The 12,558-nt window shown below is 35.6% G+C and overlaps 1 protein-coding gene across 45 annotated transcripts in view; it reads left to right on the top strand.

Annotated features, from left to right (window-relative positions):
- Positions 1-721: 721 nt before the first annotated feature.
- The window catches only part of LOC145291553 (phosphatidylinositol-binding clathrin assembly protein LAP-like), a 343,700-nt gene continuing 331,863 nt past the window's right edge, over positions 722-12,558 (top strand). For 11 of the 45 annotated variants that reach the window (XM_080137615.1, XM_080137614.1, XM_080137600.1 and 8 more), the window contains exon 1: positions 734-1,288. In XM_080137615.1, the coding sequence (XP_079993741.1) occupies positions 1,159-1,288 (130 nt within the window). In that variant the 5' untranslated portion in view covers positions 734-1,158. Of the gene's footprint in view, positions 1,289-12,558 lie in introns of all 45 variants that reach the window. The other 34 variants (XM_080137613.1, XM_080137603.1, XM_080137610.1 and 31 more) reach the window with 9 other exon arrangements.

Below are 12,558 nucleotides of genomic sequence, written 5' to 3'. Positions count from 1 at the left end.
CATATAATAGTGTTACTTTGTCTTTATTCACGATATTTTGCTTAAATTCTCCAGCACTTTGTTTTATTTTTTTTCCCCTTTTTTAAAAATATTTGTTGCAAAAAAAAAAAAATAAATAAATAAAATAAAAACATGTTTTGTTAATGACAACTACAAAACACGTCAGTACATCTGTTTTTTGGAAGCATCATTCAAAGAAGAGAATGTGATCGTAAGAGGATGCAAAAGGTGTCCGTCTTAAGCTGCAGGCAGGCCTCATAGGATTGACTTTCGGTTTTTGGTCATGTTGAAGAGCAGAGTGTTTCACTAACAGCAATTGGAAAGAAGAACTTCAGAGTAACATTAAAGAAGAATTCACAAGTTCTACATGTGAAAAGACAATCAACACCGTAACTTTATTTTTTGCAGCATATTTCTTTTGATGATACGTATCAAAAGAAATATTTTGAGAATATGTTAGAAATTTAAATAAACCTTAACTTTTGTTTAATACGCATAAGTTAAAAAAAAAAACACATAAAAAATAAACTATTGAATAGTGCTGTCCGATTATATTTATATTTCTTAAATATGTTAAAGCAAACATGAAACCTAAGCATTAAAAACATTATTCCTTCGTTTTGGGACAAGGTGTGTAAAAATAGGAAGTATATATAGATTATTATTACCCTTTTGGCCTACCGTAGTTGTTTAACGTGTGTCGTTAACTCGTTCACGTGATGCCGCCACTGTTGCTGCTGCTGCTGGTTTTCTCAGTTCCTGCTGCTGCTCGCCATTTTGGAGTTTAGAGCAGCTGAGGTCTGCTGTCAGCAACGTCATCCAACCCCCCCCCTTTTCGTTCTTTAGGTCTCTTAAAAAAAATTTGTAAAAAAATTAAAAAAAGACAGGAAAAACAGAAACTCATACCAAGTTTTTCCACGGCAGCTTCCCAGTTGGTAACGACCACCTGGGTTGGCTGCGGACAAACGCCTAATTGCCTCCATTTTTTTTTTTTTTTTTTTTTTTTTTTTACTTCCAAAACACTCACCACCCTCCCCTCATTTTACAATTTATTAAACCTCCGGTGTTTGTCTATTATTATTATTGGTGTACAAACGTCACATTCGAAAGAAAAGAAAAAATAATCAAAGGCGACTTACCCTAAAAACCAGCCTCATCATGTCTGGACAAAGTATTATGGACCGCGTCAATGCGGCCAGGCACAGCATCTCTGGCCAGGGACTCGCCAAATCTGTGTGTAAAGCTACCACGGAGGAAATAATGGGACCCAAAAAGAAACATCTCGATTGTAAGTATTGTCTACCAGCACAACGAATAATAATCATTGTCATAATAACAAAATGCATCACTTTATTTTGTATATTTTTGTTGACAACATGTAATTGCTTACATAATTCTAAAGTCATTTCTTATTTCCCGGGTCCCGTTTTCTACCGACGGTGTGTTAGTATTTCTAGTTTTGAATGCATGTTTTGTGGTGGGTTTAGTTAATATATGCAAGTTTATCACTTTAAAAATGAAAAGAAAAACGTTTGATATTTTGTGTTTAATTCTTGATAAAATCAACACCACGAAAAAACAACAAAAAAAAAAACAAACGGCAAAACTAAACGACTTGATGGTTTTGCTTTGAATATGTCAAGGAATGTGTTGTGTATGCGATGAATGTGAATTAAATAACATGTTAATTTAATTATGAGATATCAAGCAAATGACTCCTTTTATCATTAATGTCCTTTTATTTTATGCATTTGAAAAAAAGTAGAGGAAATTCGTTTTAAAGGTTAAACAAGCAATGTCGGATTCACTGGGTTTTTTTTATGTCGGATCTTGGACGAAGACGAATATCATTCCCTTAGTAATATATATATATATATATATATATATATATATATATATATATATATATATATATAATTTATTATTCATATTTCTCTGTCCACTATTCCTTTTCTTTTCTCTCTCCCTCATCTTTTCCCCTTGTCTCTCTCTCCCTCATCTTTTCCCCTTGTCTCTCTCTCTCTCATCTTTTCCCCTTGTCTCTCTCTCTCTCATCTTTTCCCCTTGTCTCTCTCTCTCATCTTTTCCCCTTGTCTCTCTCTCTCATCTTTTCCCCTTGTCTCTCTCTCTCATCTTTTCCCCTTGTCTCTCTCTCTCTCATCTTTTCCCCTTGTCTCTCTCTCTCATCTTTTCCCCTTGTCTCTCTCTCTCTCATCTTTTCCCCTTGTCTCTCTCTCTCTCATCTTTTCCCCTTGTCTCTCTCTCTCTCATCTTTTCCCCTTGTCTCTCTCTCTCTCATCTTTTCCCCTTGTCTCTCTCTCTCTCATCTTTTCCCCTTGTCTCTCTCTCTCTCTCATCTTTTCCCCTTGTCTCTCTCTCTCTCATCTTTTCCCCTTGTCTCTCTCTCTCTCATCTTTTCCCCTTGTCTCTCTCTCTCTCATCTTTTCCCCTTGTCTCTCTCTCTCTCATCTTTTCCCCTTGTCTCTCTCTCTCTCATCTTTTCCCCTTGTCTCTCTCATCTTTTCCCCTTCTCCCTCTTCCTCTCATCTTTTCCCCTTCTCTCTCTCCCTCATCTTTCTCCGTGTCTCTCTCCCTCATCTTTCTTCCCTATCGTCTCTCATCTTCACCTTTATCTTCTTCCCCTCTTTTCTTTCCTTTTTTTCTATCCTTGACTCGTTTCATTCTCTTTCTCGTTTTCCACCCACTCTTAATATTCACACACACACACACACACGCACACACTCTCCTGATTACCTTCCTACACACTCTTACATAAATATTTCCAAACACACACTTTTGTAAACGGTTTCATACATTTCCAAATTTACCTCCCCCATTGGTCACCTTTTTGTCCCGTAAAATATCCTCCCATTTTATAAAATAAGGAAGTCTTTTCCTTAACGCCAACAACGTCTGTCTCCGAATAACCGTCTTCTTCTCAGCATCTTCTTTACCAACCGCCCACATTCTTTGCTCCCTCAACAAACATGCTCCCCGTTTTTGCAGCCATCCTCTTAAAAATCCATAAACACTTCCTTTTCTTGAAATAAAACAAAAACGCCCCCTAAAATAATTATTGCGGTCATAACTCTTGGACCCCATCTTTCCCTACGCCATTCTTTCTCCTCTTCTTCTCTACTTTAACGCCCCCTCTTTTTTTTTTCCGTTTTTGAAACTCCGTTCGATTTCTTTCATGTATAACAATGTCCATCTCTACTGTCTTTGCCTGAGCATTTCTTTTTTTCATTCTTCGCTTCAAATATTTTCTTCCGCATCCCTCAGAGGAGGGGGACGTTTCTCCTTTTAATTTTTTTTTCTCTTTTTAGTGGGAAGATGAAAGTCATGACGTAATCTCATTCATTCCATCTTCATCTTCGGATTTCTCCCTTCTCCCAATTACGGAATTCTTTTCTCAGTAGAAAACATTGATTTCTATATATCAATTTTTTTTTTTTTTTTTTTTTACTTCAACCTTAAAATGTTAAAAGAAAAATAACAACCTAAAGAAAGGAAATAAAAAAAAAAGATATAAGTATCTTTTTTTTATTTCCTTTCTTTAGGTTGTTACTTATGTTACCGTACTGAAATAATAACGTTATTTTGAAAGCCATTCTTCACATGGGGAGGGGACGGTGTTTTGTAACTACTCTGTACTTTCACCTAACAATTTAACGAAAAAGATATCGTGAAACTTGAATTTAGTTTGAAAATACTATTAAAAATCGCACGGTAACATAAATGCATAAGCACCAAACAAACAAACAAACAAACAAAAAAAAGATTTTTTATGAGGACTTTCAAGCTATACTGCATTAAGTTTATAAGAGAAAAAGCACTTAAAAATAATTGTTTTTTTATTATGGCAATAAAATGTCCACTAAAAAAGAAGCAAATCGAATGATAATTCGTCTTAATATTTTTGTTTCATTCTGTCAACCCTGAGAAATATTCTAAGCTCTGCAAGTTCTCTTTTCTTCAGCCTCATCAGAATGGGTGGATCTTGTAGGCATTTGAATTCGTTTTTAAAATGAGGGATCAGAATACTATCGACTTGGCTTTGTAAATTGATCCCCCATTTATTGAATCGTTTCCTTGAGAATTCGTCTATCTGAGCCTACATCGTTTATTACTTGTTCGGTTTTTTTTTTGTTTTTGTTTTTTTATATACCAACCAAAAATAATGCAGTTTATCGATTTTTAACTACTTGTTTCATCTCGACGTTACCCTTTTCTTTTAACACATCTATAATATATATATATATATATATATATATATATATATATATATATATATATATATATATATATATATAAATGAAAAATCATGTTCTCTGGATCAGGATAGATCCAAGTTAGCAGAGCTTGCACACACACAAAGGACTCTATATTCTTTAAGATAGAGCTTTATCACAATAATAAATATTTTAAAATATATATGCATTTGTGAAGAGTGACACGGCGAGTCAGTTGTCTGTGGATGAACTGAAATATTTATTATATAAAAAAAATACATATTGCGTGACTATCTTCTAAACTGTTGTATTTGTTCATCCCGTCTCTTTTGGATTATCAGCTTTAATTATTTTAGCCATAATCTCGTTGATTAGAAAACACTAACGACATGTTTTTACAGCAAGGGTCAAAAAAAAAAAAAAAAATAAATAATAAAAAAAATTTCTGCTTTTCTCCTCATACTCTACGGATGGATTGTAGTGACATAATTCTTATCGATGTATCGCATTCCAACACTTTATTTAAATATCTTTTATTTTAAAAACAAGAAAATTCAGTGCAATGCGGAGTATGACATTATTTGCATAAGAAAACGCAACATTTTTTTAATAACAGAAAAGAAAAAAATCCTTTGGGGAAGGGAGCTGGTTTTTTTTTTTTTTTAATTTTTTAAAAAATTTTGTTTTTATTTAAATTTAATCTAACAAAAAACCCTGCCATCAGATTTAAATTTAGATTTCTTTTGGAAATAAATATTTAAAAATATACAAAAAAACTGCTTTTATTTGTGAATGAATTTAAATACTGAATTCGTTTCTGTGGAAACAGAAAGCAAAAATGACGATATATGAGCGGCGCGGGTAAAAAAAAAAAAAACCTTGATTCTTCCAAGTCCCACCCACACGTCGGCGTCCTCTTTTTACTATTAATAATAATTCTAATCTTAATATTATAAATAATATTACTAATATAAATGCTAATAAGTATTATCAACGACTCCTCATCATCGTCACATATAACTAATAATATAACAAATGAGTTTTGAATACGATATTTTATATCGAATGACAATTATTTTGGTTAAGATGGACAAATAAATGAAACTTAAAAAAATGATTTTAAACATCGTTTTAATTTCTATCCATTATAGACTAGTTTAAAAATGTCTAAAATATAGCTTTAAAAATAGTGTTTCAGAGTTAAATTCTTAAGATCTAGTCTGACTGGATTTTTATTAAAGACACACCTACGGCATTGTCAGTTATTGGCATTTTTTATGATTTTGAATCTTTATATTATAAAAAAAAAACATTTTCATTAAATGCTACTTTTTTTATATATATATAAAACGTAAAATATAAAATTAATGATAAAAAAAAAACTGAATAACTGATGTAGTTTTTTTTTTTTTTTTTTTCTCGATTCAAGAGACAAGAAGTGTTCTAATCTTTTTGCTGTTACTGCCCTTAAAACCTTGCCAATTAGAGACAGGTGCGTATTAAGCGAAGAAAAACGTGCCATTAATACATATATTAGTTTATTATTATTGAGATAATTTTACGCAAGACTAAGCTTCATTTTTCTGTCCCCTGAGGCAAAATTTCATTTTTATCCTAATCCAGAGTGACATATTTTTAGTGGTAGGAGGTGAGGTTGGATTTTCCCCACATCATAAACAGACCTTGTGTCCAACTCTATCCTCGTGGGGAGGCAAATAAAGATTTGCTGCCTCAGTTTGCCTCTGTCTCGATTTTAAGAGATTTATTTCTCTCTCTCTCTCTCTCTCCATATATATGTATATATATATATAGACAGAGAATATATCACCTTATAATATGAGTGTAATATTTCATATATATATATATATATATATATATATACACACACACACACACGAAATTACTCATAAGGTGATATATTCAACACTAATACGTGAGTAGAACTTAGTATGAAGAATATATATATATATATATATATATATATATCTGGCAAGTAAGCTATATAAAGTGAATTGTTCGAAATATTCAAGATAATAGTAAATTCCGAAAATTTACCTACTTTTTCATGAAAATTTTGTCAAATCGGAATACATTAATTTTAACAAGAAGGAAGCACCCACATTTGTTCTCACTTTTTTTTTTATTATTAAAAAAACAAAAAATTGTCAGTCAATTTGTTTTGCTGGTTAAGTAAACATCTCTCCTCTACGTTAATGCACTTAATTATTTATTTACGAAATGAAATAATTACTAATTTGATAGTTTCTGACTCGGCCTGACCATAATTTCTATCCCGGGACCCGGCGTATCTGCCAACTACGTCCAAGGTCACATGCTGTAATAACTCAGAACTGGCGGACGAACTGGTCAGCAGAACGTTTGACGTTGACAAGTTTCACTTTGCCACACGAATGGATGATATTGAAGTAATAATAAACATGTCATTCTTCATATTCCTACATTTCAGTGCCTATCTTTCTTGAAGTCCTTTTGTTTTTTACTTCCTTTTGCTGACCGGACAAAAATGAAATAAAAAATTGTATTTTATTTTCATTTGATATTTACCGGTGCATCGACAGTTACTCAGTTTTCTTAGCTAGGAGCAAAATTTGGGGATATTTTATGTAGGCTGGTTCCATAGAGTAAATGTGGTATTATGGTAACTGCAATGATTTTAGCCAAGAGTTGGATAGACAAAAAAAAATGACCAATGGAATTCATCCCCCCCCCCTCACACACACTTTTGATGGCCTTGTATCTAATTTGTTGCATTGTATCCTTTTATTTTTATAGCCAATAAATATTGCAAAGTGTAATATCTGTTCTGATAGGTTCTGGATAGCACACTTTATTTCTGTCCTCGGTCAGTGAAGAAGAAATCCTTCTAGACTGAGACAATTTTAATTTTTGTTCCAATAAAAAGTGACCCTTTTGAGAGCTTGATTTTTTTTTTTTCTCCTTCCTATATTAAAAATTTACTTTGTCTAATCCTGCCTTCCTGGGAAGGAAAGTAAACAAAGACACCTCCCAGTTACATAAAATGAGATTACAAAATGTGTAAAAATATTTTTTTTGCTTTTATCTACTAATTTGTGACCTATTTGTTAAAATAGTTAATATTTAAAATAAGTTATAAGCAAGTTAGCATAATTAATGGTTATAAGTCAAGCAGTGATGCCATAATTGCACGGCAACCAAGAAGGCTAACATGCTTGCCCATCAGTTTGCCTCAAACTCTACTTTGGACCCAGCAAAACAATTCCTCCCTGATTTTCCTTGGTAGACAGAAACCACACTAGATGATCTGAAAATCACCCCTTCTCAAGTTAATGATATAAAAACCTAGATACCTCAAATGCGTGTGGACCTGATCTCATCCTGGTTGTGCTATTAAAAAAATGCTCTGCTGAGGTCGCTCCAGTTCTCTCCAAACCCTTTCACAAATGTCTTAACGAATCATGCTTTCCTGACTGCTGGAAAACTACTTCTGTTGTACCAGTTTGCAAGAACTCTGGCAAAAGAACTGACCCATTAAATTACCACTCCATTAGCCTCCTCCCTCTTTTCGCCAAAATATTTGAGTCCATAATTAATCAATCTCTAGTCCACTACCTTACAGTTGTCGTACGTCTAAACTATGATATAAATGTGAGTGTACCTCAGGGATCGATCCTTGGTCCTTTATTATTCCTGATATTCATAAATGACCTCCCTGATAAAATAGTTTCTGAGATGGGTATATTTGTTGACGACAACAACGCTCTATAACAGGCACGAGGGGAAACGAATGAACACATATCCAAGGCAATGGCGGAAACCTTAGAGGAAGACCTCCAGTCTGTAGTGGAATGGGGACGTAAATGGATGGTAACGTTCAATGCTGACAAGACTAAGCTCGTTTCCTTTAATAATTATAAGAAACCTTTTCGACCACCAATACTTGAAAGTACTTTGTTCAAACTCTTCAACGTAACGTTCACAGGGAATATGAATGGGAACGGATATATTGAGAGCATTGCCAAGGCCGCTGTGAAGGTGGGCTCTCTCTACCGTGCTAGAAAGTTACTCATGCCTGAAATGTATCTCTACATGGCCACCATTCGCCTATGTATGGAGTATTGTCCCATTTCGGCTTTTTTTTTTTTTTTTTTTTACATAGGCATCACCACATTATCAAGGCCAAGAGGCCACTCAAGGATAAGGGTTAAAGAGTGTACAGTAGAAATTGGACAATATAGTAATCATTAGTAATGAAAATTTGGTAAATTTGATAACTTATATGGAACGGCTGATCAAGAACTTATTTACGTTAGACTTGAACACAACCATATTGTAGTCAGCTGGAAAGCAGGAAAACGGAAGACAATTCCACAGGTGTGCAGTTCTAAGAAAGAAGCTTTGTTCATGGAATCTACGTTTAGGTTTAGGCACAGATAAAGAGTGGGGGGAATTATTGATAGTGTTTACAGCTAGACGAGTGTTTCTTGTGAAAGTTAGGCGAGGGGGGACCATAGACTTAAGCTCAGTCGAACACTTTCCATGAAAATAACGATACATTAGAGACAAACTCGCAACATCTCTTCTGTGAGATAGAGGTTGCAGGGAAGAGAAAAGGACATCTCCTACGAGGCTACGAAGTCTATTTTGAACTCTATCAAGGCAGGACAAGTCCTTTCTAGCAGCTCCTGCCCAGATGTGGCAACAGTATTCCATCCTTGGACGTACCTGGCTCTTATATAGATAGAGAATAGCATCAGCAGTGAGATATCTACCGGATCGATAGAAAGATCCCATCATTTTTCCAGCGGCCTTGGCAACAGATTTGATGTACGTGTTCCATTTAAGATCAGGAGTAATGGTCAAACCCAGAAGCTTGTCAAAACTTGACGCCTCCTGAAGACGAGAGCCATTCATTTCAATTGATGCCAGATGTGGATCAGAATGTTGATGATGTAAAGAGCGAAGCTTAGTTTTAGATGCATTAAAAGTAACCAGTCACTCCTTACCCCCATTGTACTCAAGATCAGAGGAGAGAGAATTAGAGAGAACTTGGTCGTTTACTGTCTTAGATGTGCTACTATTAAATGGTAGTGTCGTCAGCATAAATGTCTACAAATGATGTAAGGATGTGATTTGGAAGATCATTAATGTAGATCAGGAAAAGAGATGGACCCCTGAGGGACACCGGCATTAATACTGTGAGCTTCTGATTTTTGCCCCTCAACTACTACTCTTATGAACCTATCAGAAAGAAATGATTTAATAATTGAGAAGAAAATTCCAACTATACCATAGCTAGAGATCTTATGAAGTAAACCTTTATGCCATACCCTATCAAAGGCCTTAGATATGTCAAGAGCAATTGCCCTAGAAAGGTTGCCTCCGTCGAGAGATTTGCTAATCCTATGAGATATAACTGTAAGCACATCTGCTGTAGATCTAGCAGAACGGAAACCATATTGAGTGTCACTAAGAAGGTTATTTTTGTTGAGATGGTTGATTACTTCTGTATTTAACACAGATTCCAGCAACTTACTCATGACGCACAGGAGACTTATTGGCCGGTACTGAGAGGGAGATGAGCGATCACCTGAATTCTTAAATACAGGGCATACTGATAAAATTTTCCAGGGAGATGGGAAACTATTCTCCTTAAGACAACGTTTAAACAGTTTTGTAAGTATGGGCGCAAGTTCTGGTTGAATATTTTTGAGTACTATAATTGGAATACCGTCAAGGCCAGTTGCTTTACTGGAATCAAGGTTTTTGATTAGCTTGGCAACATCGCGTACAGATATACGTATATCACATAGCGTGTTTTCTGATACAGTAGGAAATATTGGGGGTTGGCGGCCTTGGTCGCAAATGGTAGAATTAGCTGCAAAGTTCTTGACAAAGAATTTGGCTTTGTCTGATGCTGACGAGATTACCTCAGGTCCATTGATAATAGTTGGGATGAAGCACACGCTTCTGTTCAGGATTCTGTTTGCTAAGGATTTTGTTGGCTGTTGTTAGTCTCTCATTCCTGAACAGGGTTCAAAAGAGTCACCAATTTGCTAGGTCCTGAATTGTCATCTAAGCTTCAATCTTTGTCTCATCGAAATGTTGCATCCCTCTGCCTGTTTTACAAGTATTTTAATAGTGGATGCTCCGAACTACAAGCCCTTGTATTCCCTAAACATAAATACCCCCGATAAACCCGACAAGCAGCAAAGTCCCACCCCTACACAGTAGAGATCCCTAGATGTAAGAAAGCCTTCTACTCTAGTTTCTTCCCCAGAACTGCTAGACTTTGGAATTCTCTTCTGGGTCCCTGCTTCCCCAACTGTACTGACATGCAGAAGTTTAAGTGTAATGTGAATAGACATCTTGCTGCTCAACTCCCTACATAGTATCTCTACAACTTATGCTCCGGATAGTAACCCTCTACATCAAAGTAGCACTGTACCTTGTTTGGGGTGAAAATGTAATAAAAAAAAAAAAAAAAAAAAAGCATCAGGCATTTTAAAGGTACCCGAATGTGTCAGAAGGAACTAAGATAAATATTGTATTAAAGTGCACACATTTAATTTTATATATCTTATCTAGTTAAGCTTCTGGGCTTGACCATTACTCCTGATCTTAAATGGAGCACGTATATCAAATCTGTTGCCAAGGCCGCTGGAAAAATGGTGGGATCTTTCTATCGATCCAGTAGATATCTCACTGCTGATGCTATTCTCTATCTATATAAGAGCCAGGTACGTCCAAGGATGGAATACTGTTGCCACATCTGGGCAGGAGCTGCTAGAAAGGACTTGTCCTGCCTTGATAGAGTTCAAAATAGACTTCGTAGCCTCGTAGGAGATGTCCTTTTCTCCTCCTTACTACCTCTATCTCACAGAAGAGATGTTGCGAGTTTGTCTCTGATGTATCGTTATTTTCATGGAAAGTGTTCAACTGAGCTTCAATCTATGGTCCCCCCTCGCCAAACTTTCACAAGAAACACTCGTCTAGCTGTAAACACTATCAATAATTTCCCCCACTCTTTATCTGTGCCTAAACCTAAACATAGATTCCATGAACAAAGCTTCTTTCTTAGAACTGCACGCCTGTGGAATTGTCTTCCGTTTTCCTGCTTTCCAGCTGACTACAATATGGTTGTGTTCAAGTCTAAGGTAAATAAGTTCTTGATGAGCCGTTCCATATAAGTTATTAAATTTACCAAATTTTCATTACTAATGATTACTATATTGACCAACTTCTACTGTACACTCTTTAACCCTTATCCTTGAGTGGCCTCTGGGCCTTGATAATGTGGTGATGCCTTTGTAAAAAAAAAAAAAAAAAAAAAAAAAAAAAGTTTTGAGCAGTCCATTAATTTATGTTGTTAATAGTAATGTTGACCCATTGAAGTTTTAATTTGACTTGACACATTAATCCCGGATGGGTTGAGCAGACTCCTCCCATAGAATGCACAGCATTCTGAATGAACACAGACCAGGAATGCACAACGGTCTATAGTAGCCAAGATAGTGATGGACAACCACGTCTGGGATTAGCAGCAAACACTGTGGACCAGAGCTAGGTTTGATGTCAGTCTTGATAGTGTGTAACCACATCTTAAGCCGAGTTCCTTGGCATCTTTGCCAATCTTGGAATGGTTTTAGAACTATTGTTGCATGGATGAACTTTCAAGAAGCAATAGCTCCAAGCTTTAGTTTACTAATGAGCCACCACTTAGCCAAGGTTAAAAGCCACTCAAAGATAAGGGTTAATGCAATGGATAGATTGTCAGTTGAATAAAGACTATTGTCAGAGAATTGAAAATGATGAATGGAATGAGCAAAATTTGATTATTTTTTAGGATGGTGAGTATTTGTTGACTTTAGAGTTGAAGTCTACTGTGTAACCTGCCAGGAAGCAGTCCCATGGAGATAAGTTTTTTTGAAAATAACTTTGTTCATAGAAATTGATTTTAGTTGTCTCTGTTGTTAAACAAAACTCAAAAAGACAATCACATCAAACTACACTTTGATTTTGACAAACTGTTCAAATAGTCTGATGTGATTATCTTTTCGCATATATTTGCATTGGAACCACTACTTCGCAAGCTAAGGTGTGGGGAGGTAAGTCCGGTCCTGTGTGGCATCGCTTTCCCTGGTGGATCAAGAGCCAAGGTCTTTGCGTTCACCGATGACATCACCTATCTCTGTGCTGTTCTTTGGAGATATCGAGACGGTGATAGATGCCCTCACATAGTACGAAAAGATCACAGATGCCAAAATCAACAGTAGCAAGTTGGCTTGGAGGGATGACACTACCCTTTTGGCTCTCTTCAAGTGGA

The sequence above is a fragment of the Euprymna scolopes genome, chromosome 12, assembly GCF_053919585.1.
Source record: "Euprymna scolopes isolate OS-2025 chromosome 12, ASM5391958v1, whole genome shotgun sequence".
In the NCBI taxonomy this organism is placed as follows: Eukaryota; Metazoa; Mollusca; class Cephalopoda; order Sepiida; family Sepiolidae; genus Euprymna; species Euprymna scolopes.
This window is presented reverse-complemented; position numbering and strand designations above follow the sequence as displayed.